This window comes from Eptesicus fuscus, chromosome 18 (genome assembly GCF_027574615.1).
Source record: "Eptesicus fuscus isolate TK198812 chromosome 18, DD_ASM_mEF_20220401, whole genome shotgun sequence".
Taxonomy (NCBI): Eukaryota; Metazoa; Chordata; class Mammalia; order Chiroptera; family Vespertilionidae; genus Eptesicus; species Eptesicus fuscus.
Window position 1 is genome coordinate 5,825,633 of NC_072490.1, and position 27,609 is coordinate 5,853,241.

The 27,609-nt window shown below is 51.2% G+C and overlaps 1 protein-coding gene across 1 annotated transcript in view; it reads left to right on the top strand.

The window, feature by feature from the left end:
* The window catches only part of ITGA9 (integrin subunit alpha 9), a 266,088-nt gene that overhangs the window by 218,186 nt on the left and 20,293 nt on the right, over positions 1 to 27,609 (top strand). Inside the window, exons 23-26 of the mRNA XM_008154962.3 lie at positions 1,440 to 1,547; positions 17,548 to 17,673; positions 19,082 to 19,201; positions 23,120 to 23,221. Coding sequence (XP_008153184.3) covers positions 1,440 to 1,547; positions 17,548 to 17,673; positions 19,082 to 19,201; positions 23,120 to 23,221 — 456 coding nt within the window. The remainder of the gene's footprint in view (positions 1 to 1,439; positions 1,548 to 17,547; positions 17,674 to 19,081; positions 19,202 to 23,119; positions 23,222 to 27,609) is intronic.

The following is a 27,609-nucleotide window of genomic DNA, read 5'->3' on the forward strand; positions in this document are numbered from 1 at the left end:
GAGACCACAGATCCCCTCATTGTTTCTGAGTTAATCGTTGACTGTGAACTACCCAGCACCCACTTAAGTAAAAGAAGTGTGTGACTATCATTTCACTTTTTATCCAATCCCAGAGGCTTCCCCGCTTTCCTGTCTTCCGCCTCCCTCATCGATCACCAATGGAGTCCATGTAACTCACATCTTCTCTTTTGACTGGAATGTTTAAAACAAAGCAAAAAAATCGCTATTCTCCGGAGCATTATCCTAGTATGTTGAGATTCTGCTTCCCAGCAATAATTGACAGTTTGGCTCAAATAAACTCATAAAATTTCCTTACAGGTTTGAATGTTTCTTTACGTTAACAAGTCCTTCTCACAACACATCTCACAGATCCTGACTCTGTTGCCTTCTTCCCTCTGTAAGGACCCATGTGATTACACTGCACCCGCCTGGATAATCCAAGACAAGCTCTTTATTTCACAGATTAGGGCAGGGGTGTCTTTGGTGGGTTAGGTGGGCATTCTGCTGCCTACCACACTCCCCATCTCCCCTATACCCCAACCCGCTAATCGACTTTCTGCCTCTGCACATCTACCCATCTTTTTTCTTCTCCTTCCTATCCCATTTTCTCCTTAAGTCTCATGTTCACCCTTTGCTCCGCCTCCTTTCTCATGGGTCTCTCTGTGGCCGCCACCTTTTCTCTCATTCCTCGGGAGGTGATGGGCCGCTGGAGACAGAAAATAGGGAGGACGGTGGTGGGGATGAGAGGGCTAACGTTTTACAGGACCAAATGCTGGGACGGGAAAGAGGCGCACAGATGTCATCGAGCAATATTAGCAAGTGATAACCTGCAAGTTATGGAGAAACCAAATCCGCTGGACAATGTAGCAAAACAGCCCTTTCTGTAGGTGAGATCATTTGGTGTTAGGACAACCTGCTTTGTCTTTGAGGGTCTCAGTTATCTCAAACTGAAAAAACAAAAGGGGTTTGGCCAGATCCGTGGTTCTCAAAGTATGGTTCCTGGAAGCCCTGTTAGAAATGCAAATCCTTTAGCCACTACACATACACACACACACACACACACACACACACACACACACTCCAAACCTGCTGTGTCAGAGACTCTGAGCATGACCCTCCCCTCAATCTATGTTTTAACAAGCCCTTCTGGTTACTCTGATATATGCTAAAGTTTGAGAATCACTGAACTAGATTATGTCTGAATTCTATAGTCTATGAGTAAATGTCTAGATACATAAAAATAATCCTTTTTAGCAGGAAGAAGACAAGGATATTGAAACCTCCCATTATTTGATATTTCACTTTAAGTCATGACCGTCTAGATCCCAAACCCTAGAACCTCTGTGTATCCCTTCACATAATTTCAGAGCGTATATTGCATGACATGAAATGAAGATCCTTACTTCCTTTAACACGTGCTGTGTGCGTCTCACCCGCAGGTCTATAACACTGGGCCGAGCACCCTTCCCGGGGCATCTGTCAGCATCTCTTTCCCTAATCGACTGTCACCTGGAGGCGCAGAGATGTTCCACATCCAGGAGGTGGTGGTGAGTTCTCCTTCGTTTCACTGTTGCTTTCAGGCTTGAACCAGCTCATTCCCGTTTTCTGTTCCACCCGAGGGCCCAGGAAGTTAACTCCTTCTAACCTTTCTAACCTTTGGAAACCCCTGGAGAAGCCAGGAGACCTGTAACACCTGACTGTTTACAGTGAGGCAGTGTGGTTCACGCCATCAGAAGACCTTTTTGGGCAGAGGTCGGGGTTGGGTGTGGACCTGACTTCCGGGGTACACTTCACTGACTCGGGAAACCCCAGCAACCGCCTGCGGTCTTGACAATTGCCTGGATGCATTTCTCCGCAGGAAATGTCCACGGCGTTCATAAAGCTTCTCCGAGGGCTTCTCGGAGCGTGAACATTGGTTTAGAAAACATAAGTGCAGCTTGAAACTCAAGCTGATGCAGAATGTGCAAGTCTTCCTGATCCTGAGTCAACTCTGGGTGGTTTTGTCTCAAGAGAAGCCTGGTAACTAGCAGGAGGTCATTCCCACGGCCTCTTGACTTCCTTGGTTTCCAGGCCACCACGTTCCCTTGGTTTTGCCTTTCTGGCTGGCTTTTCTCATCTCCCCAACTTCTGCAGGGCCCAGCGTCTCCTTGTTTCTACACTTGGTCTCAGAGATCTCAGCCCGACCCGTGGCTGTGTAGTCAGGCTGTGCCGGATTCAACAAATACTTTGCACTCACCGTATGCCAAGCGCTGGCTTACTGTGGGGAACGAAACAGACAAAAACATCCTCATTTCCAGACCTCGTGTAGATTCGGGTGGAGAGAGACAAAGAATACATAAATAAGACAAGACATAGTGTATCATGCCCCCTGGTAAATGCTGTGGAGAAAAGTAAAGGAGGCAAGGACTCCTCGGGCGGGTCTCAAGGAGACCTTCCTTGGGGAGGGTTAGGGGGAGACCAGAGCCGTCTCAGGAGTTTGTAATGTGATATTTGCATATGAAGGCCCTGCCGAGTCAGTTTCCTGAGAATTCTCTCTCCTTGGTTTTAGCCCTCTTTGGTTTCTCTCCTTGGAAATGCTGCCCCCGGCACCCCCACGCTGCCCGGGCATGGTGTCCACGCTGGGCATCGAGGAGTCTGGGTGTGTGTGCTCATGGGCGCTCACTCTGGGGGAGCTTTCTGCCTCAAAGCAGATCGCTCACTCCGCTGGCAGCAGCCGTTGACAGGAACACCGATTTCCAAAGCTGGCTGGCTGTGGGGGCGCCGTTTGCATGAGAAACATCCTGCGTTTTATGACTTGGTTGTGCACGGAGGGTAATTGCAACAAGAAGTCTCCCCTGCAGCAGGCCTGCTGGAGGCCAAGATGTAACTTGTACATAAGCCAGGCCTGGCACTTTAAAGCAGCCCCGCAACTAACCCAAAGCAGAACCGAACAACTCGCTCCCCCCCACCACCCCCCCCCCCCCGCCCCCGCCACCCCAGCATCTACTACTCTCCCCACTGGCGAACACATGTTCTTTTTTTCTCCTCCTTTACCCTCAGTTGTGTGTTTTTCTTTCCGGTAAAAATTCAAGGACTCGCCCTATCCCAAGTCATCGCTCATCCTGAGTGGGAGGTGCCTGTTATAAGAGGTCAAGGCTGAGGAACCCTCCCCAGGATGCAAAGTCCGTGGGTGAAGTGCATTCTTTTCCTCGATATCCTGTCACTTAAAGGATGTCATGTAAAGTGAGCCATTCATAACACAGCTTACGCTGTAAGATGAGGGGATAAGAGAGGGAAGGGGGGAAGGAAACCCCTCCCCGGCAGGAGACAGATTTCTGGCCCTGGGGTGGATTTGGGGATTATAGGATCTAACCCTGCGCCTTTGAACAGAATACAATCAGGACATCTCCCCAGGACAATGGATCTGTGTTCCCACCGAGGGCACTGCGCTGCGCCTTCCTGGTCCCACTGGAAGTGCATTTTCTATGGCCACCCTCGATTCTCCACGCTCTAATTTCTCTGACCTTTTCTGAGCTAAAATGGGAAATGGTTGCCTAGCTCCCGCTGTGGAGTTGGGCTGTTACTTAGTCATTTTTTCCCACTTTTCTTCCACAAAAGATCGTAAGAGAGAGACAGACAGACAGACAGACACCCAGACATCGGTGAGTTGTTCCACTCAGGTGTGCATTCGTTCGTTGCTGCTTGTATGTGCCCTGACTGGAGCTTGAACCTGCCACCTTGGTGTACCGGGAGGACACTAACCAACTGAGCTACCCAGCCTGGGCCTGATCATAATTCCTTTAATTCTCTTCTTCCTGTCCTGGGCCCTTCTCTTTGCTCTCTCCATACAGTCCTAATAAATAAAAATTCAAAACTGAGCGCCAGATGGAGATGCCTCTTTACTCAACCTCTCCTCCTCACAAGTGTTATTACTCAGGCTGGTAGGACCCCGTTAACCGTTGGAGAACTTGCTAACTTCCACTCCTGAATATTTCTGTATGTAACCCTCAGACACCCTGCGGTTCTCTGTAAAAAAAAATAATAATAATATTAATAATTTTAAAAATCAATAAGGAGATCTTAATGGCCAAAAACATGAAGTTCAAAACCCTGCACAACCCACCTTTAGGGAAGTATCCTCTGCCTCCAACCTCATCCCTGACCTTGTCTTCCAGCCACTCTGGACTCTGAAGGCTGATGAACTACCCACCATGCACCTCCCTGGGCCCCCTGAGCCCACACACACCTCAAGACCCAATTCACACGTCCTCTCTTCCACTCAACCACCATCACAAATACTTCCTTCTGCCTTAGGACAGGTGTGTGTCCTGACACATCTATACACACTGCAACACATCAAGTGAGCACCCCGTATGTTCCCGAAACTCAGGAAATTTGCATTGAACTGAAATCCCCAAGTAGAGATGTTTTGACAACTTCCTTTAACCCACAGCAGAGGTTGCCTTAGTTTCAACATGAAAATAAATAAAAAGGGCTGAATAGCCTGCCTCGCATGGCTCAGTGGTTGAGCGTCGACCTGTGAACCAGGAGGTTATGGTTCGATTCCTGCTCAGGGCACATGCCCGCCCGGGTTGTGGGCTCAATCCCCAGTGCGGGACATACAAGAGGCAGCCAGTCAACGATTCTCATTATTTATGTTTCTATCTCTCTCTCCCTCTCCCTTCCTCTGAAATAAAAAATATTTTTAAATAAAAAATACAAAGGGCTGAATCACTTGTCAAATATAGCGGCTTCCAAGAGCAAATTTAAACTCTAAAATTTTGGTCAGAAATATCATGAAAACATCTCTCTCTCTCTTCCTCTCTCTCTCTCTCTCTCTCTCTCTCTCTCTCCCTCTCTCTCCCCTCCTCTTTCCCCTTCTCTTCTTTCCCTTCTCTCTTCCCCCTTCTTCCCTCCCTCCCTACACACACACATGCACACACACACACACAGTCTGCTGATCTCAGCCATAGGCTCAAATCATTTTTTTTTCTTTTTCTTCTTTCTGCACATGCCTGAGTATGAGCTGAATAGCCAAGTTCCTGAAATAGGTCAGGATTAGGTTGGCTTGGACTTTTTTTGTTTTTCTCAACAGAAGCCAAACACTTAAAAAGGGGGAGATGGCTGACAGAATTCTGGAGTGCGAGTTACGTTCCTGGGCTCCGGGCTCCGGGCTCCGTTTTAGTTCTGGATGGATGGAGGGAAAAAGTGTGTGTCCCGGAAGGTGAGGCTAGGCCTCTGCCTGGCCTGGTCTTGCACAGTGAGGTCCAGAGGCTGCCCTTTAACCCGCGTGGACAGAGCCCATGAATTAAGCCCACGGGGCCTCTCCCGCTGCCCCTGGCGCCAGCCTTATCAGGAGCCCAGGGGCCTGCGGTCGGGCTGCGGGGACGTCTGGCAGCCTGAAGGCCTCCTTGCGGGGGGGTGGCCCCACTGGAACGCCCATGCTTGGGTACCTGGTGTTTTCTGGCCTTGAAAGTTAGTGATTACACAGTTGACTTTCCTTCGTTCCTTCCTTTGTTCCTTAAAAGCATCAGGACAGGAGCCTGGCGGTGCAGGGGTGACGGGTCGTTACCAAGGTCAGTCACAGGCACTCTGGGTGAGGATCAACCGAGCTCACCGGCCATGGCCCCGAAACATTAATTCTCACGTAACCTGCAAGGGCTGGTTGTGGCTGCTGCGGGAGCACAAACCAGGAGAACCCCTTTCTGACAGACACCCCAAGTGGCTCCCGAAAGCAACTTGACAGCAGCGTCAGGCACGGACGAGTCATGATCTCCCCGGCTCCGGGAGCCACTTCACTCCCTCCTCCTTCATAATCGAAACTTACCCCCTAGAGCACTGGTCGGCAAACTCGTTAGCCAACAGAGCCAAATATCAACAGTACAACGATTGAAATTTCTTTTGAGAGCCACATTTTTTAAACTTAAACTTCTTCGAACGCCACTTCTTCCAAATAGACTCGCCCAGGCCGTGGTATTTTGTGGAAGAGCCACACTCAAGGGGCCAAAGAGCCGCATGTGGCTCGAGAGCCGCAGTTTGCCGACCACTGCCCTAGAGTATATCCCAGGCCCCCAGAAGCCGGGACACTTTAGGCTTTGAGACTGACATGTAGCTTTCTCTTTTCACTGCTCTGATGGCTGTGGCCTCAGAAAGCCGAGTAAGAGGTTAGACATCTTACACGGGAGCCACTTGGGGTGTCTGTCAGAAAGGGGTTCTCCCGCAGCAGCCAAAACCAGCCCTCGCAGGTTACGTGAGAATTAATGTTTCGGGGCCATGGCCGGTGAGCTCTGTTGATCCTCAGTGAGAGTGCCTGTGACTGACCTTGGTAACGACCCGTCACCCCTGCACCGCCAGGCTCCTGTCCTGTTGCTTTTAAGGAACAAAGGAAGGAACGAAGGAAAGTCAACTGTGTAATCACTAACTTTCAAGGCCAGAAAACACCATGGTCACCCACAAAACGATGGGAAAATGACTCCTTAGCTTTTAATGAAGGGGTAATAATAAAGTGTCACACCTAGAAAATGCAGAGGTAACTCAGCAAGTCCGTAGGAGTGCTGCTTTATCCTCTACCGGAAGATGGGGCCAGGAGCTAGAAGCAGAATTTAAAGAATCCCATACAATTCCAAGGACTGTGTTGGGTCCCACGGGGCCAGAGGGGTTGGGGGGGCAGGGGGCGGTGACTGACTCATTTATTATCCAAATCAGCAGACCGTTCTGCTCCCAAATGTGTCATTCTCTGTGGAAGGAAAGCATTTGTGGCATGCATGTCAAGTGCTCAGATAACATATTCATGTCTCACTTTTTCGCTAAAGAGAGTCTGACCGCATCTGGAAATTCTTTTGTGTCACTGCTTCTCCGAAACTGCATCCCATCTGTATCCCTTTAACTCGGGTACCAGGCCGTGCTGGTGACGCGGGCCCCATCTGGGAGGAAAAGCCAGTGAATTCTGTTCCACCGGGCAGCCTGCTGGTGGCCCGCACGCTTATACTGCGCAGGGTGTCGGCCTGTCACACCCAAAGGAAAGGGGACTGGGGAGTGGAGAGGGAGCCCCGTTGTTTTAGCCAAAACCTAGAGCTAGTGGTGGGGGTGCTGGGAGTCATTAGCTTATATTCTAGAACAGGGGTCCTCAAACTTTTTAAACAGGGGGCCAGTTCACTGTCCCTCAGACCGTTGGAGGGCCGGACTGTAGTTTAAAAAACAACAACTATGAACAAATTCCTATGCACACTGCTAAGTCGGCTGCTAAGCAGGACTGGCAGCGGCGGCAAAAACACCCGGCGGGCCGGATAAATGTCCTCGGCGGGCCGCATGTGGCCCACGGGCCGTAGTTTGAGGACCCCTGTTCTAGAAAGTGCGATTTTTTTACTGAAATAATGGCAGATTCCTCAAAACTGTCCAGTACATCATGTTCTCTTCTCCTCTGGGACATTGGTTTTGAGGCTTCGCCCCTTTATTTTCTGTTTCTCCCCTTTATTTTCTGTTTCCGTTTTGGTCTCAGGAACACCCTGACCTTTCAGATCTAGTACAACTTTTCACAGTGGCGCTGGGCTTCCGGGGTGGGGCAGGGGGTTGAGGAAAGCAGGTGTTTTCTTTAAAAGATCATTTCCAACTGGAAAGAGAGAGGACACCTACAGTGCTTATCTTTTCCGGCTTTTTAAAGGTCTTTCCCTTTCTGGAAATTAAATGACATGACGTCATTCGTGAACTTCTTGCTCCCCCCACTCCACCCCCGTCTCTGCAGCTTGGGCAGCGAGCTGGTGTTATGGGCGGCTGCTACCACGCTCTCCTTCACCCTTTTCAGTTCAGAACAGAACGTGGCTCTTCATTTGAGGATCAGGGCTCAGAGGGGATGTCCAAAGCTAAATCCCCATTTCACTCACCTCGAACCCTTGTGATCATCAAAGTGTTTTTCCTGTTGTCTGTCCACGTGAACACATTTGAGCCTCCAGCTACACACAGGGGCAAATACCAGAAAATCAGAACGTACTGAACTAATCAACAAGGGCGCCCTTTCCACAACGTGGAAGAATCTGTAACTCTCCAGAAGGGCACCAAAGGTTGCCTCAGAGAGCGCCTCCCTTGACACGATAGGATGCACACACACAGAAAGTGTGTTTTCAACCTTGCGAATACATCAGCAGCATAAAGCGTGGCATGTTTAGTAGGAGGGACTACCCAGGTGGTTGTCACCGATTCTCTGCACTGTTTCCATATCAGTAGTGTCATTGATCATTGAGAAATGAGGGTAAACGAATGGATCCACACCTTCTAGGTTATGGTAAAGGCTTGAAATGAATGGTGGTAACATGAAAGCATCTATCCTAGGATTTATGATTCACATGTTGTCATCTTTTACTGTTCTTTGGTCAACACGAAGAAACGTTCAATAGTAAATGATAGCCATGAGATTTAACCTAAGGCACAATATAAAGGACTCTGCAACACTGTTATCACAGTTCACCTTTTGTGGAATGGCGAAATGCAGTTCTTATTTATCCCTCGAGTAGTAAACATCTTAGGTTGGCCTCCTGAACCGGTTGGTATCATTTCTCAATCATTTTATGAATACTGCTAGAGGCCCGGTGCACTGGTTGGGTCCCTCGGCCTGGCCTGTGGGGATCAGGCCGAAATCGGCTCTCCGACATCCCCTGAGGGGTCCCGGATTGTGAGAGGATGCAGACTAGGCTGAGGGACCCCACCGGCGCACGATCGGAGCCAGGGAGGGACCATTGGAGGGCTCTAAGGTGTGTCCGGCCCATCTCACCCAGTCCCAATCAGCCGGACCCCAGCAGCAAGCCAACCTACCAGTTGGAGCATCTGCCCCCTGGTGGTGAGTTCGCGTCATTGAATGGTCAAACAAAGGGTTGGCCACTTAGCATATTAGGCTTTTATTATACAGGATTTTTACTTCAAACCTTGGGGTCCTAAAATTAATGTCACCAGAGCCACTGGGGTCAATGGTCAGCCTCCCGTGGCAGAAAGGGAACTTGTGTCTTCTGCTGCCTTGGTCCCAAGGGTTGGCAGTCGGTAATGAAATGAGCACAGGAGGCAGGCAAAACATTCCCTGGGTTTTCAAAGTCAAGGGGCATGTGAATTCAGAGGGACAGCTGGCGAGTCGGGGGGTGGGTCATGTTTACCCAGTTGCCATCAGCTGCAGTGGGTGTAACATGAGATGGAAAAGTGGCCCGAGGATGTAACCAAGAACATAAAGCCGGGGATTAGCAGATAAATGTCAGTTAACAGGAAACATGTGTTTTCAGAGAACGAACCTATGCCCCCTTTCATCCAAGTCAGTTCAGCAAACAGAGCTTAGATCAGCTTCACCCGAGAGCCACCCTGGCGAAGATGCCCAGCCTGCTCCACGGAAAGCACTGAGTTGTCGCTGAGTGGGTTCCTCTGCTGATCGAATCTTCCCGTTTTCCTTTCATTGGCTGTGAGTGCATTCAAGGCAGTGGTGCCCTCTGTACATCGAGGCACAGACACGTTGGTGACCTTTCCCATCCCCAGAACCCAACCAGCCAGAGTACAGTCAAGGAGTGGGCCAGTAGAAAGAGGGCATCTATGCCTTAGCTTGTTGGAAATATACCAGTGAGACCACAGGTCCCAGGTAGAAAGTGGTTCCTCTCTTTGAGCCATGTTGATCACGTCTGGGTACCTGGCTCCTCCTAAGATTCGCCTACAAGGTCCTCCTCCATGTCCAGGCCCCGCCTCTCCTGCCTCGTTTCAGGCCACTACGACCCAACATTCATCCAATGTGTAAGCCATGTTGAACTCTAGGCTCTCTAGACGTAACTCTACTGTTTGTACCTCCATGTTTTTGCATATGCCCTTCCTCTCTGCCTGGAATTACCTTCCCCCTTCTCTCTTTACTCTCCAGAAGTTTCTTTATCATCCTCCAAGATCCACCAGAAGTGCCACCTCCCAATCACACATGCAGATCATGACAGGGGCTGGCTTGCGGGTAGAGGGAGAAATTTATAATCACAATAGGAGCTCTGCTCTGAGGTCTGTGAAAAGATAAACCATGAGATGCTGGTCCAGGCCCTGGCTGGGTGGCTCAGTTGATTAGAACATCGTCCGTACACCAAAATGTTGCAGGTTTGATTCCTGGTCAGGGCATATAAGGGAGGCAACCAATCGATGTTTCTCTCACTCTCTCTCCTTTCCTCTCTAAAATCAATTAACATATCATCGGGTGAGGATTTAACAAAAAAGAAAAAGATGATCCAGGTGTGGTTGGGACAGAGGCCATTCAGCCAGGGTGCGAGGAAGGTGGAACAGGACCGTGATCATCCTGCTGGGGATTTTGGAGATGGTGCTCATACCCGGGGTCAAAGCTTACAGGTATAAGACAGGTTACTTAACGTCTGTGAGCCTGAGTTTTCTTAGCTCTAAACTGGGAGTGAAAAATCAGGAAACCAGATGTTCCAGTTTGCCTGCCGCTGATCTACGTCTCTAGCATGCTCTTCCATCTGGTTGACTCCCCCACTTCACTCTCAGAAATGTCCCAGTTTGGACAATAAACTATATGGTCACCCTACTGATAGCAGTACCCTCTGCACATGGCTGTTTTAAGGATTCAGTGTATGCCCAGAGCACTTAAAATAGTAGCTAACGTTAGCTGGTGTTCGTTCTATTTGTATTTGAACTTAGTACAGAGATGAGAATTGGTTTCCTTGGGATGTGAGACTTAGAAAACAGATTGGAGGACTTTGGTGTCCCTCCAGTCTTCAGGCCCAGGGACAGACACTGTGTTAAGGCTGCTCTGGGCTGGGATTCTGGGGAAGATCTGTGTCCTCTCTCTCTCTCTCTCTCTCTCTCTCTCTCTCTCTCTCTCTCTCTCTCTCTCTCTCTCACTTTAGGTCAGCAAACAACTCTTGGTGCCTTATGCAGGCTCGTCTCCTGAGGCTACAACATGGAAATTCCATTTCCTCTAACCCTGTTATCAGACCACCGCAGCCTGGAGAGTCTTTAGTCAAAGCTCTAGATGTTCCTTCAAATAATAACATTCGAAACAAAGCGGGGATTCTCTTTTTCGGTATCACACCCGGATGCATACTTTGAACCCAGTGTTTCATGAAACGAGGTTCTGCCAGACCACCTGGCGTGTGCACTCCACCCTGAGGCCTGGTCCTTGGAAGCTTCTGACCCAAAGGCTCCCCCGACGGAGGCTGGCCTGGACCCTGCCACCAAGTGATGTCCACATCCCCCCCCAGGGCTCCCAACAAGCTCCCGAGTCACCATTATCTCTTGGCTTCAACTTGCACAATGTTTTCCTTGGGGTTGGGACAAGGGAAGGGGGGAGGGACCAACTGCCAACAGAAAACCCTCAATAGCCGCCTCCGCCGAATGCCGCCGTGACACTGGGCCCCGCATCGTCTTGGCCTTTTCTGTGTGTTTGTGGAGCCCTTTCAGTCACATTCCCACAGACATGGATGTCTTCCGGCCCCCAGGGGTCGTGGAAGATAAGCAGCCGTGTCATGGGAAGCATTTGGACTCACATCGTCTGGAAAATAGATGAGAAGTGAGTGGGCAGAGGTGAGCGGGGGGCAATGGCCACAGAGTCCTTGGCCAGACAAGGAAACCAGGCTGTGAGACATTAGCGCCGTGGTGCTTGGATGGTCTGCGGTACAAGAAGAAGGCATTACTGCCCCCTGACTTTAAGCAAAGAGGCTGGTTAGAACCAAGCTGTGTGTTGGGGGAGGGGAGGTGGTCAGCAATTGCTTATCTATTTAGTGTGAGATTAGGTGACCCCATCTGTGCGGTTCTCCGTCAGGGCACATGCCCGGGTTGTGGGCTCCATCCCCAGTAGGGGGCGTGCAGGAGGCATCCCGTCGATGTTTTGCTCTCACATCCATGTTTCTCTCTCTCCCTTCGTCTCTCTGTAAAAAGTCATTTTAAAAAAATGCACAGATAGTCCTCAACGTGTGGAATTAGCAACCAAGGCCTACCTTCGTGACTGCATAGGCCACCACCCTCATTTTACACCTGAGGAACCTGAGGCCCCGCAGACCCGAATGGCACAGCTGTTAGGAGGCAGAGCGAGGCTGAGGCCCGGGACCATCGAGTGTTCATCAAGGCCATCTGTGCCATGGGACTCCTTAGTGGTGCCACTTATGCCCACAACCAATCACATGACCTCGGACGAGTCATGGAATTCGGGGCCTCTGGTCCCTTATCTGATAGCCGAGGCCTCGGGACCACATGACCTTGGAGCTGCCTTCCAGAAACAACATTCCAGGATGCTCTGTTCCCCTTCCCACCCAGGACATGGGGTGGCCTGGCCTCCCGGCCAGCAGGCACTTTTATCTCCATGGTCTAAGCAAGAGTCTTTTTTTTTTTTTTTTTTTTGCCACAGCAGCAGACCTAGGTCACAGTGGAGGACTCTGAGATTCCCAGGCTTCTAGGCTATTGGTTCCTTCCTTGTGACCAAGGTCAAAATAGGAAGGGGTGGCTTCCCTCCGCCCCCACCCCTCCATGACTGTCGCCCAGCCCCCGCCTCATCCTCCATATCTGAGAGGCAGAAAGGTGGGTGCAAGCAGATCTCTGGAGCCAGATGGCCTGCACCCCAGCCCTGCTCTGCCACCTGCCATGGGGGGGGGGGGCCTCTGCCTCTGGCAGTCATCTGGCCTCCCCTTGCCTCTTGGTGGGGATACTAATAGCTCGCACCTGGTGGGAGTGAGGACAGGATGAGTTTGTGTAAAACACTCAGAGCCTGGCACACAGTAGGGCTGCACGGCGTTGGGTATCACTGTGTCTGTCGCATGGTGTATCTAACACACATGGAAAAATGCTTCCCTGTGGTGGCCCTGGCCAGAGACTGTGCTGCTTCGTTTTAGCTGAGGGAGCGTCACCAGAGGATTCGGGGTCTGAATCAGACCCGGGCAACCATCAGTCTCCCTTTGAAAGCGGACCACCCGGAACCTCCCGGAAAAAAACACACGCCGCCTTCCCGATTGAAGTGAGTCCCACGTAACCACAGTCGGGAGCACAACTGGCTGAGATTTCCATTCGCCACAGACTCAGTCTCCACTTCCCTTCTCCAGATGCCCCGGGGGCCGGTCAGATGTCACATCGATCACATCATGTCACCGTCATCGCCCTGTTCCCAGGCCGCCCCGGAGACTCCCGGGGCAGGAGGGGAAAATGAGGTTCGGAGCCAGGTCTCTGCCCTGCGGTCTCGGGTTGTTCCTCACCCCCTTGCCCCGCCGTGCCCAGCTCCCTGCCCTCTGGGCTCGGGGCTCGTGGGGCCGGTGGCGCCAGGACTCCCCCGAAGCATGTTAGCGAAACTGGCTGATGTGGGGCTCTGCTCCCACACTTTCTCCCCTGGGTTAGAAACCCAAAGCGCCCATTGGCAGAGCCAGGAGGAGCTCTGCCCGCCTCCCTGATTGTAATTAGGACGATGCATCCCGCATGCTCAGGGGTTCTGTTTCTCCGAACCCGGACCGCATGTGTTTGGGTGGCCGGGCCTGATGGTCTCGGCAGAGGACTGTCCGCCGCAGGCGGCGGGGGGCCATTCTCCGTGGCCGTGCAGCAGCCGTCCGCTCCGAAGACCCACATGCTTCAGGGTGAAAAGTGATTCGATGAAGAACGTGAGCACACAACTCGAATTCTCAAAGGCTCGACGAGCAAAATGTTTTCCATCTGCGACGTGCGATGGATGCCTAAATAGAGAGCACCCCCCAAATAAGCCAATCGCCCCTCCCCTAATTGAGGTGAACTGAACAAACTTTTATGGCCAACTTCATAGAAACCAAAACTGTGCTGGCCTTTCAGGTTGGGGGGGGGGGGGGCGGGGGGGATTAACTTTGGAAAGGGGCCAGAGGGAACTTTCTGGAGGGATGGACATGTCCTCTACCTTCATTGTGGTGGGTGATTTCATTTGTCAAAATTCATTAAACTGGACCCATAAGATACAGTTGGTTGAGCATCGTCCTGTGCACCAAAAGGTTGCCAGTTCGATTCCTGGTCAGGGCATATGCCTGGGTTGCAGTTTGGATCCCTGGTCAGAGCACATTCGGAAGGCATCTCATCTCTCCCTCTTCTCTCTCTCTCTCTCTCTCTCTTTCTCTCTCTCTCTCTCTCTCTCTTCTCTCTCTCTCTTCTTCCCTCCCTCTCTCTCTTCCTCTCTCTAAGCATGTCCTCAGGTGAGGATTAGAAAAAATAATTTTTTTAAAGATCTGTGCACTTTAGTGGACGTAAATTTTACCTCAATAAAAAGTTATAATAATGAGTTCAACAATATCTACTTAATATTTACCTTAATCGGGTAGGTGCATACAGTATTCCCCCCCCCCCTTATTTGCAGTTTCACTTTCCACGGTTTTAGTTACCCACATGGTCAACCATGGCCCAAAAATATTAAATGGAAAAATTCAGAAATTAACAATTCATAAGTTTTAAAATGCACACTGTTCTGAATAGTGTGATAAAATCTTGAGCCGTCCAGCTCCATCCCATCCGGGACATGAAGCACCCCTTTGCCTAGCGTATCCACGCTGCCTATGTCACCTGCCTATTAGTCACTAGTAGCCGTCTTGGTTATTAGATCCACTGTCCTGGTGTTGCGGTGCTGTGTTCAAGTCACCCTTATATAATAACTAGTCACCTGGTGCACAAAATTCATGCATGGGGGAGGGGGAGTGTCCCTCAGCCTGGCCTGCACCCTCTCCAATCTGGGGCCAGGTACCTGTGGGATCGGGCCTAAACCGGCAGTCAGACATGCCTCTCGCATTCTGGGACCGCTGGCTCCTAACTGCTCACCTGCCTGCCTGCCTGACCGCCCCTAACCACTCTGCCTGCCGGCCTGCTCACCCCCAACTGCCCCCCCCCCCCGCTGGCCTGATCACCCCCAACTACCTTCCCTGCCAGCCTGCTCGCCCCCAACTGCCCTCCCCTCCTGGCCTGATTGCCCCTAACCGCCTCTGCCTCAGCCCCACCACCATGGCTTTGTCCAGAAGGACATCCAGAAGGTCTCCTGGTCTAATTAGCATATTACCCTTTTATTAATATAGACTAGAGGCCCAGTGCACGAAATTCGTGCACGGAGGCGGGGGGTGTCCCTCAGCCCAGCCTGTACCCTCTCCAATCTGGGACCCCTCGAGGGATGTCCGACTGCCCATTTTGGCCCGATCCCAGTGGGATCGGGCCTAAATGGGCAGTTGGTTATCCCTCTCACAATCCAGGACTGCTGGCTCCCAACTGCTCGCCTGCCTGCCTTCCTGATTGCCCCTAACCGCTTCTGCCTGCCAGCCTGATCACCCCCTAACCACTCCCCTGCCAGCCTGATTGATGCCTAATTGCTCCCCTGCAGGATCTTTGACCACATGGGGGCAGACATATTGTGTGTTGGAGTGGTGGTCAAGCTGCATATTACTCTTTTATTAATATAGATGGCCCCAAAGTACTGATGCTGGCAATTCAGATGTGCCCAAAAAAAGTCGTAAAGTGCTTCCATTAAGTGAAAGGTATTCGGTACCATACACAGCCTCAGGCACCCCATGGGGGTGTTTGGAATTTATCCCCCATGGATAAAGAGGGACTGCTGTACTTAAAATTATATATGAATAATATATTGCCCTGGCCAGTGTTGCTCCGTGGTTAGAGTGTTTAACTGTGCAGCCAAGGGCATGTACCTGGGTTGTAGGTTTGATTCCCAGCCCTGGCCGGGATGTGTGTGGGAGGCAGCCAATTATTGTGTCTCTCTCACATCGATGTTTTTCTCTCTCACATCAGTGTTTCTCTCTCTCTCTCTCTCTTTCTCTCTCTAAAAAAATCAATGGGAAAAATATCCTCAGGCAAGAATAAAAAACAACAACAAAAAAGAATAACGTTAATTTATACCACCCTTCCCATTCACACATTTCACAAAATCATGTTATGTACTTGTACATCTTTCAAGATCAGTGCCCATTACTAAGCCGCTTTTTAGCGGACAGTTTTCCAGAGCCTATCATCTTTAGTTTGTCCAGTTTACTTGAGATACAGAGCATGGTGGGCCCATGTTCAGTGCTGAAATTTCACTGAAAGACACCCCCATTTGTGGAACATTGCAGCACTTGTGTTCCTCATTTGTCTGATAAGTAATTACTGACGATCCGCACTCCGTAAGCAGCTTGTGTCTCGCTTTCTGAAATGAGCTTTCCAATATTCATCACAGCTTACAACAATGGCACCCCAGGAATAATCACCAAATGTGGATTAAATCTCGTGGCTTCCTTCCCATTCATTCCCTCCAGTGACTTCTGAAAGCATCCAAAACCAACTGATGGAAATATTTCAGGCCGGTGCATCTTCCCAGATTTTGTGGTTCAAATAAAGTAATTGAGAAAATACCGAATTATGAGATACTTTTAAAGAATAATAAGTCGTAAACTGTGAGATATTTGTAAAGGCAACACTCTTGTCTAATAATCGATTTGAGGAAATATATCTTCATCTCATTTATGTTCAGGCCTATACTACAAAGTAAATCCTGGCATATATGTTCAGACCAAAGGTAAAATAGAGATTAGTTTAGCAAATTTTGGGGTCTTATAGTTCATTATTAAAAGATGAACATTGTTAGCTTACATTAGAAGTTTCTTTATGTAAACATTTTAAACTAAACCTACCATGAAAGAGAAGTTGAAAAATTATTCAATAAATTCAAACCATACACTGTATCGTACTCCAGGGCATTAGAGATAGGAGAGTTTAAACAGATGCTTCTGGTTATGGGGTGGAATTGTAAACACAATCCTAAATTATGAATTGTTAATTATTAATTTTGCTACTTGGCCTTAAGCTCCAACCAGGGTGACATGATACTAGATAAAGACCTTGTGTGTTTTTTTCCCAGCAACTCCTCAACGTAGACATTAAAAGTAACTTTGTTCTTAGAGAAATCAACAGGGAAGACTGTACACCGTTGTTTTGGGGTTGTTTTGGTTTGGTTTGGTTTGGTTTGGTTTTAATGTTCTGTTGCTCAGCACCATTGCTGCTGCTGCCAGAAGCAAAATCAGGTAACTCGCCTGCGAGACTCGAGCAGGTTGTACGGCACTCTAGGGGTTCCATGGAACACAGTTTGAAAACCTCTGGCAGTGGCCTATCCATAAAGGTTGGGTCTCAGAAGACCTGGGTTCAAAACCTGCATTCTGGACTCAGTGATTGTTGGCAAGTGCCTTAACCCGAGTCTCGTTTTCCTCCTCCAGAGAAGTAGCACGCATGCTTCTCTCTCAGGGTTGTGGAAGCGCTTGTAAATGTGCCTTGGAGACCACGAGGTGTAGGTCTGTTCTGTTCCTTGAGACCTTCTGGCTCCTAGGCACATGTCATTTGCATGCTGAGGGCCATCTCCTCTCGATTATTTAAGGACTGAGAGCCACACTGTATGTTGTTTGGTCATGTCGATGCTACTGCCTCTGCCTCGCAGCTTTCCTCTCTCCCTCCACCCCCCGACTGTCGACTGGAGCATGGACAAGGGGGCAGGTTGGCTTTGGGCTTGGCTGCTGCCACCTCGGCAGTAAGAGATTCCGTGCTCCCGATCCATTCTCGGGTGGACCGCGCTGACAGGTTCCTTTTCCTTTTCAGGTGGGCCAGGAGAAGGGGAACTGTTCCTTCCAGAAGAACCCGACCCCCTGCATCATCCCTCAAGAACAAGAAAACATCTTCCACACCATCTTTGCTTTCTTCACCAAGTCTGGAAGAAAAGTCTTGGTGAGGATTTGCTTTCTGGTTGGGTCCCCGTGGGTGGTCCTCACTAGGAAGGCAAGCCTGAGATGAGAGCTCTGGTTGGCATGTCTTGTTCCCCAAATCTGGCTTTAACCAGTTGTCTTCGAAAGTCACAAGGACTTGTGGTCAACTCCCGTCTTTCAGCCTGAGGTTTCCATCAAAGGGTGAAGTTGGCATTTCAAGTTCCATAGCCCGGCAAAGGGAACGCCTTTGCAACCCACCGCGCACTGAGTGGTAAATCTTTTCTCCACCAAGTGGAGTCTAATCCAGAGCGATGCTCCTTGTACAACCACTTTGGAAAACTGCGGGGCAGTATCTGTTAAAGCGACAGATATTTGTATCTTGTGACCCAGGAATCCCACTCCCGGGTATCTCCCCGAGAGAAAAGAGTACTTGTATCCCCCAAAAGGCCTGGACGAGAGGCACAGTCATTTTATTATAGCCGAAAGCTGGGAACAGTCCAAACGTCCATCAGCAGGAGAGTGTACACTCCCATTTTTTATGCTTTTCCAAAGCCCCCTTCTCCCATATCTTTGGTCCCGTCTCTTTAGCTGCTTTTTCCAGCCTAGCCACCTCTCATACGCATTTCTATTCCTGTAGAAGATGTAGGGCTGTTTGCCGCTTGGATTGCTGGGTGTGTGTTTTTTTACTTCCCTAGTGCTGATGATACGTCTGTTTTCTGAAGCACTTAGAATTGTTAGGAGTAGTGATATCTAGCTGTTTGACTGGTGCAATTCTGTACCGGGCTGAAAATTTTACCCCCCACATGAAGCATCATAAAGGTATGTGTGTACATTTTGGACCCTACAGTACAAAAGAGAATTCCTCTTTTGTAACTTAAATTTGGGGAATATAGGCTTTTGGGGGGCTTTGGGGGGGCTTTGGGGTTTTTATGGTGATTCACATATTGTCTTGGTCCAACATGTTTTTCTTTGCTCCTGTGTTTTCTTGAGTCATCTGACTAAAGAGTCTGCCCTCCCTAAAAACATGGGCATGAAAGTGTACTTGCCGCTGCACAGGCAGATATTCCATCATGTAGGAAATACATCTTGTGTTCAGTTCTCAAAAGAAAAATGCTTTCGAAATATGTAAATGTGTTTGTTTTTAACAAAAATTATTTCTTTCTTGCAAAGTCCAATTTTTTAGTAACCATTGGGCTGCCTTCTCCCAGTTGCTTGACTTGAAGGCCTGTTCTGGTGCCCACTGGTCAGGAAGTCCCTCTGTTGCCCTCTGGTGGCAAGAAGGAATAATGGCATCTTCCCGTGCCGTTCCTCTGCCTGGAGTGGCCTGAGTCACCCGGATAGAAGCATGTGGAGCCTTCTGCTCCGTCAACTGCCGTGCATCTGTCTTTGCTCTTGCTGCCGTTTGCCAGTCCCCTGCTTTTTCTTCTCAGGACTGTGAAAAACCAGGAATCCCCTGCCTGACGATGCACTGTAACCTGAGTGCCCTTGCTAAAGAAGAAAGCCGGGCTATCGACATCTACATGCTGCTGAACACAGAGATACTGAAGAAGGTAAGTCCTGAGCCACCGCACCCGCGAGGTCCACGGAAAAGCATCCGGATGGGTTTCTCCCTTCTGCAACGCTCATGGCCGGTACCCGTGGGAATTCTGCTGGAGGATGCCGGGGCGGGGCGGGGGGGGGGGGGGAGTGGAGACACAAGGTTCACTATTCAAAGTGTGGGCCAAGGATCCGCAGCAGCACCTCCCCTGGGAGCTGGTCAGCCATGCAGAGTCTTGGACTCCACCCCACACCTGCTGAGTCAGCACCTTCATTTTCACAAGCTTCTTGGTTCACACGTTTTTCTCTGACTTTCGCTCGTGTCTGAATCACCTGGAGACCTCGTTCAAATGCAGATCCCTGGGGGTGGGGCCTGAGATGCTGTCGTTCCGACAAGTTCCCTGGTGATGCTAATACTGTGGGTCTGGGGACCACATTTTACACAAGGGGTTGGCACACCTTCTCTGTAAAGGGCCAGTAGTAAATATTGGAGACCTGTAGGGCCATCCGGCCTTTGGCCACTGCTCACCTCTGCCACTGTGTCGTGAAAGCAGCCACAGGCGGTACTCAACCAAATGGGTGTGGCCGGGGTCCAGTGAAACATCCTACAAAAACAGGCGAAGGGCGGGGTTTGACCCGTGCGTTGTAGTCTGTGACCCGGGTTTAGATGCCACCTTGCTTCAGAGAAGTCCGACTTTTGAACCTCAAGTCACTTTGCTATTGTGACTTTATCAAAAGTGGGTCAGAGCCCGGCCAGTGTGGTTCAGTGATTGAGCGTCGACCTATGAACCATGAGGTCATGGTTCAATTGCCTGGGTTGTGGGCTCGATCCCCAGTGGAAGGCATGCAGGAGGCAGCCAATCAGTGATTCTCTCTCATCACTGATGTTACTATCTCTCTTTCCCTCTCCCTTCCTCTCTGAAATCAATACAAATATATATATTTTTTTAAGTTCATAAAAAAAAAATACCTCAGTCAGTGAATCAGTGGCCCTTTAAAAAAAATCATACAAATTCACTCTGGTTTGTTTTGACAGAAGAGCTGCTGAGTAGGAAAAGCCACATCCAACAAGATGCTTTAAAAATAATCACATGCGAAGATAACACTAAATATGCATGTTAACCACAGAGATCCTATTTATTTTCCTTTGGAAAAACTATGTCAGTCCGCATAAGCCTGTCCGTGTGCGAGTGAATGTCCTTAGGAAAGTCATTCCGGGATCATCTTCTCAATTAGGCATGGCAGCCCCACGCTGGCCTGAGAAGTCAGGGCCCTGGGGAACCAGGATGCTCTCCCCACGTTCCGTGTGGAGCCGGGCAGCCCCCACACACCCAGAGAGAGCCACCCACAGTCCCACTTGCCCTGGTTTCCTTGGGAGGGAAACGGGTTTGGGGCACCCTGGGGTCACACAGTAGAGCTTCCCTGTTGTCCCTGTCCCCTGGAAAGGGACAGAGTTGCGAGAGGCCCAGGCATGAGTTAGAGCACCCCTGGCATCATGTGATCCCAGAAGGGGGTCTGGAAGCCCCGCATCACTGCAGGTGCCTCGCTGGCCTGGGTCGCCAGGTCAGGTGACAGACTGTGAGGGTAGAGACGTACCCAGCCTGTCTGTGTTCTTGACAAATGGGCCCGGTGACGGTTTTATTCCCCACTGTCGACCGAGCCCCGGCATTGGCACTGATGGCGGGAAACCACTCCTTCACCCTGAACCCAGGTGGCTGCCCTCTTGCACTTTGGTCATTTGTCCTTAACCTACGGGCCAGGCCTCCAGCCTTCCATGTACCCAGCTCTGCGGCCTGACCTTCTGCATCTCCCTCTCTCTCGGGGATCCGTGGAGACCCTTTGCCAAGCAGCATGTCCCACTGACTCTGTCTCCAAGGGTCACCCGGTCCAGTCTGCACCCTAAGAGAGCAGAAAGCCAGGGGTGACCTCTGCGGGTGTTGGAGGGTCATTCTCCCTGCCGATGCCTTTTCAGCAGCAATTCCAGGCCTAGAAGGAGGCTGACCTGGAGGCCAGATGGGGCCCAGCTGCTCCAGGTGCTTGAAATGTGGTGTCGGGGCCACAGGCCCCCCCCTCCCCACCCGGAGGAGAGGAGCGGGAGTGGCTCCAGGACCCCCCCACTCCCTGAGGATGTGGGGCGGCGCCAGCCTTGTGGTCTGCCTGGGCCTCCAGTGTGTTTATTTTCCTCTGACCTCAAGGTCCGGCCCCCGACAAGGGAATTTGAGGTTTTCTTGTTTTGACCTTAAGTTTTCATGTGAAATGTGGGGTCTGATTTTTTTAATTACCAGAGGATTTCGATTCCTTTGAGAGGGTTCTTCCCCCGCAGCCACCAAGGCCTGTGCTGGGGCAGCTCCCTCACAGCTCAGCCCCTGGCCTGACAGTGAGCCGCCTTATTACGGTTATCACTATGGTCACGATGAACACCTGCGATGATGGTGATGCTGATTATCATCCCAGACTTACAATGCAGTCTATCCTGACACATAAACCCCCACATTTATAAAACTGTTAAAAGGGGTGGAAGATTATTTGCATACAAAGTATTCGCTGCTTCACGTGAGCGACCTGGAGCAGTACCTTTGAGTGACAAGCTTCCCAGAGCATTTAAAATGCGTTTTATTGCTGCCCTAGCTGGTTTGGCTCAGTGGATAGAGCATCGGCCTGCAGACGGAAGGGTTGTGGGTTCGATTCCGGTCAAGGGCGTGTACCTCGGTTGCAGGCTCAATCCCCCCGGCCCTGGTCGGGGGCGTGTGGGATGCAACCAATCATTGTGTCTCTCTCACATTGATGTTTCTCTCTCTGTCTCTTCCCCTCCCTTCCACTCTCTGTAAAAATCAACAGAAAAATATCCTCAGGTGAGGATTAAATATATATATATGTATGCTTTATCGTTTTTAAAAAATACAATAATCCATGCATAACCCCCAGGTCAAGTACGCATGCCATGTGTCCTCCCAGGAAGGTTTCTGTGGTTTCTTTGTCGGAGCTGAGCAAAGGCCCCCTCGGAACTGCCTCCTGTCGAGAGTTCTGCACTTTCGTCCTGGGCAGTGGGTTTCACCAGCCGTGGGCAGAGCTGGCATCTGTTCCGTGTCTCCTTGATGTGGGCGGGGGCGCTACATGACCCCTTGATGGCAGAGCCCCAGCCACGCCGCAGGGGGATGCCGAGGGCTCCCGGGGCCTGCCCTCTGTTTCCCTGGCCGAAGCCAGGCTGCCTCTCCGCTCCACAGCCCATCCGTCCACTGGCCCGCGGTTCTGGCCCTTCCCTACGCCATATTTTGCCAACCCCTGTCTTTTTCCAAATTCCCCCTCCATCCCTGCCTGGGAGCCGTGTTCTCCTTTTCTGGATCCGTGGCTCTGACTCTGAGCCCACCCCGGGCCCCTGTCTCTTCGGGCCATAGCCTAACATATAAGCCGATGCTTCTGGCTTCCTCGTGTCTTTCTGTGTTTCATGGCTTTGAACCCAAAACATCTTCATTGAGGAGCAAAGAAAGCGTTAAAAGTAACTCCTGGGAAGGGTTGGAGGGTTGTGGTCAGGGCAGGAGGATGCTGGAGAATGCAGATCAGATGCCTGCTGTGGAATGCCAGCCCTGGGTTTGTCTTCCACCGGGTAAGCTGTGTTTATTCTCTGCTCTCTGTGACTACGTCCATGTCCATACCAATGCCTGGCTCTTGGCGCTTGGACACCACGGCACACAAGCTGGCCATGTGTGGGTGGCTGGCAGACTCCTTCGTTGTCCCGCATCCACCGGGATGTGAGGGAATTCTCCAGGGAGACCGGGGGTCTCTGCCTAGGAGGGTGCCCGGGATGGGGAGGCGCCTGATGCGGGGATACAGTTTTTGTCCGGTCCGCAGGGAATCTTGGCATTTCGGCTCTCCTGGTCCCCAGCCATTGTCGCTGGAAGAGCTGACGGTGAGTCGTGCTGTTTCCTCTGCAGGACAGTTCGTCTGTCATCCAGTTCATGACCCGGGCCAAGGTGAAAGCGGACCCCGCCCTGAGGGTGGTGGAGATCGCCAACGGGAACCCAGAGGAGATGACGGTGAGTCAGTCCCCTACCCCCCCTCAGTCTCACCCCCTCTCCCCCCGCCCCCCCTGCTGGGACCGCCCTCCTCGGAGGGTGAGGGAATCTGGGTGACTTGGTGCTGGAATGTGCGGGTAAACATGGTCTCTGAGCCAAGAGGCTGGCTTTGTGGTCGGCCCAGGGCCCTGCCTGCCTCGGCTCCCGGCCCCCGGGGAGGCCTTGTGCGGCCTGCTCTTGTCGGGCTAGCATCGTTCTTTAGGAATCCATCCCGAAGCGCAGGCTCCCTGCTCGGACCAGCCACGGGAAAAATAGTCTGGAAGGACCCTTGACAGGGCTTGGGTTTCCACTCTGAAGCCAAGGCTATTTTTATCCTCCGCAGACCTTTCCCTGAAACCTCAACTGCCTTCCCCATGAAACCGCTCCATGGGTGAGCCCTGGAGGAAAACAAGTCGCCCGAGTAACTCAGAGAGGGCGCATCCAAATGGCCAAGTCCCAGAGCCTTCTCTTTCATCCCCACCTACCCCCTGGCTCTCCATAAAAGGCGGTTGGCTCGCAGGCCTCAGAGACGTGCAAGTTGCGGCCACCAGGACGCTTGGCAGGGGCGAGGCCGGAGGAGCAGTGTGGCCTGGGCTTCTTGCTGCCTTTTCCCGGGGCGGGGAGGGGAGGCCCCCCCGTGGACACCCACACTCAGCTCCCAGGCACACGGGAAGGGGAGACAGCAGCCTGTGAACTGGCTTTGCCAATGAGCCGTGCGAGGGTGCCACCTTTTTGCATCTCCTCCCCCGGAATTTGCCTTGCCTCAAGGGAGACCGGGCCCTCTGACCCTCTCTTGGAAGAGTCAGTGCTGCTGGGACAAATGTACAGAAGTGGTATGTTCATAAAGATTTTTTATTTACAAAAACAAAAACAAAAAAAAGGCCCTCGCCGGTTTGGCTCCGTGAATAGAGCATCAGCCCGAGGATTGAAGGGTCCCGGGTTCGATTCCAGTCAAGGGCACATACCTCGGTTACAGGCTCGATCCCCAGCCCTGGTCAGGATGCGTATGGGAGGCAACCCATCGATGCATCTCTCTCACATCGATGTTTCTCTCTGCCTCTCCCCCTCTCTTCCACTCTCTCTAAAAATCAATGGAAAAATATGGTCGGGTGAGGATTAAAAAAAAAAAAAAAAGGATTGTTAACTTATTTTCTGATAACAATGGAGACACCACATGTCTAAATGTTAGGATGGGATTGGGCCAAAGCCCATCCTGTAAGACCCTGGTTGGAAAGGGTCCAAGTAGAAATCAGTCTCTAGGGACCTCAGTGATGTCTCAGTCCTGCTGCCGGTGGTGGTGAGCAGGAGACGGGCCACCAGCTGCGACAGAAGGACTTCCGTGTGAACCTGTGGATGGTGAGGAAGTCAAAGCTGCCCAGGACCTGGCCGATCGGGCTCAGCGCGGGGAAGGCCTGTCAGATGCCCAGCCTTCCTCCTCTCTCCACACCGGGGAACCATCCACGCAGTCGTTTTACTGATAGAAAGCGAATGGGATGGGGTGGGGTCACGCTGGAATCCTTCCCTGCCATCATCCCGTTTTCCTGGCAGGTGCAATATGTCAGGTTGGCTGGTGCCTTTTCCTTCTTGCCTATGGGCCACGTCACTGCTAATGCAGACCTTCGCCCTGATGTGAAGGGGACTGGTAATTCACTGCTCATTGTCATAGCGCCGGTTAGAGAGTCTTCTAGAACGACATACACGCCCAACACGAGGGGCTTGGAATGTTCTGGTGGACCACAGTGTTCCCAGCCAAGAGCTCATGGAAGCGCCCTGGCCGGGTAGCTCAGTTGGTTAGAGCACCCTCCAGATATGCCAAGATTGCAGGTTCGATCCCTGGTCAGGGCACATAAAGAATCAACCAATGAACGCGTAAATAAGTGGAACCGCAAATTGATGTTCTGTCTTTCTCTCTCTCAGTTTCTTCCTCTCTCTCTCTCTAAAAAAAAAAAAATCAATACATTTTTTTTTAAAGAGCTAATAGAAGTCATTAACAGGTTCCCTACAGGTGGAATCCCTTGTGTAGATGATTTTTTTTTAATCTATCACTGGGAACATGGCCCTGATTTTCTGGAACACTGAGCAGTGTGTGGGATGCAGGAAGGCGTTGCTTAACATCCTACTGTTGGATGGCGAGTCATCTGTACACCCCCAAACGCCACTCCCATTCCTGACTGTTCCACTTTGAGCACTGGGGTGATGTTTTCACTATTGCGCGTTCTTTGGAGGAAGCTCTCCTTGCAGCTGATCTTTCAGTACCTCCCAAGAAAAACGGAACAGCAGGTCACCCACCGTGCCTGCCCGCCTCTCCCTTCTTCCTTGACCTGGCTTTTTCAGGCCTGGAGCTCCGATGACGTTCCACCACCTGTCAGGAAAGACGGGGGGAAAAAATCTTCTCTGAGAAGGAAGGTTTGCCTTTTTAGAACAAACACGGTCTTTCCTGCGTGATCCTTCCGCATGCCTGGCTCTCTGTCGGTCGTCCCTCTGAGGGGAAATTTCCATAGAAATTATAAATCGGGCAGAAATGGCACAGGATTTTAGATGAGGCCCCAAGTGGTTATGGCTTTGGAATGAACAGGAAATGTGCTTGCAGCTGGTATCGAGCAGGGTGGGGATGAGAAGAGGAAACAATCGTGTGGCTTTCAATGCATCTTTATTGTATAAAGTATTACAGATGTCCCCGCTTCTTTTCCCGTTGACCCCCCTCCACCCTGCACCTGTCCGTCCCAGGCCCTCACCACCCTATTGTCTGTGTCCAGGGGCTATGCATAGATGCATAGAAGTTTCCCGGTTAACCTCTCCCCACCCACCCCTCCACCCCCACCTTCCCTCCGAGATTCGTCCGTCTGTTCCATGCTCCCGTGTCTCCAGATCTATTTTGTTCATCAGTTTACTTTGTTCATTGGATTCCACATAACAGTCAGCAGTCACATCAGGTCTACATGGTGGTCAGCTTAGCTGACAGGGAAATCCAGTAACTTCCCTGGGACCCTTCGTGTCTTGTCTTCTTAGGCCGTGGAATGAGTCGTGCTGTCCAGAGCATGTAGGTCTTGAGGCATTTGCGCTGTTTGTTAAGAAATCTGGGTGTTAGCGTGTGTCCGAGACCAACCCCAAGCTTACTTGGCTTTGTATGACCCAAACCTGCCAGTCCCGGGTGAGACCTGGGGGTCAGCATTAGATGCCAATAATAGGTTGCATTTCCTGGTCTAGTCAACCCAACCCTCTTCATTTCGGGGAGATTTGCCAACAACTGAGGTTAGACACTTCCCCGGGGCGAACCAGGAATCTACAGGCCCCGCTCTGCTACTGCGAGTACCACCCACACTTCCTTCTCACACCGGATGAGGAGCTTATATGAATTACCTAGCAAAGCCACCTTCTTGATATTTTAAAATGGCAGAATATATGAGAAACACATAAACCCGCGAGAAAGGAGTAAGTCCTTGGCACGTGCAGTTTGTGCAGAGGGTGAGGTCTTCGGTGCAAGAAGGCGGCCAGGCCGGCTCTGTCTCATTTGGGCAGAACCCGGTGGATGAGAAGGATACCTGGTAGCTCTCAGAATTGCCATGGAGGCTGGAGAGCCAGAAGGGGGGTAGAAGAGGAGTCAAAAAACTGGGGGGCCAGGACCACGGGCTCAGTGAGGCCACAGGAAGAGCCTGGCCCATGCCCTGGACACAGCCACCCCTGGGTTCTCGTCCCCAGGGAGAGCCAGTCACTGGCATTTCTGGCTATTGGAGCGTAGCCTCGCCCTGAGACACACACAGGAGGAGGCCCAGCACTATAATTGGGTTCAGCACGAGGCTGCTGAAAAGTGACAGCTGTCCTTCCCACGTGCTTCTCCAATACCGAGGGTCACTATCTGGCCAGCCAACCCCCGGCTCTCCTTAGGGCTCCCATCTGAGCTCGAGTCCTTGTTCACCATCTCAACCACTGCCTTGGTACTAACCTTGGGGCCAGCTGCATCATCTTGATGCAGAGCCCTTGCCTGGTGCGCCCGCCATTCAGTTAGTGAGTCTCACTGCACAAAAAGATGGCAAGGACGGCATGGTCCTTTGATGGAATTATCTCCCGTCACTCTCACATCATCCCTGTGAACTAGGCATTGTTGCTCCCATTTTCTCTTGGGGAAACTGAGGCTCCAGGAGGCGAGGAGACTACCAGCCAGAAGGCGCCACAGCATATCAGCGGAAGAGCCAGCCCTGCCCGTTTGCAAGACCCGAGTCTTCCTTGATCCCTCGTCCCTCTGTGCTGGGCCGTCCCGTCGCCCCGTCGCCCACACGCAGCGAGAGCCATTCTGAGCAGGAGGTCAGAATCACAGTCCTGGGTGGTAGACAGCTGGCCCTTTGTCTCGGGAGCGCCCTTGGCTCTGGTAG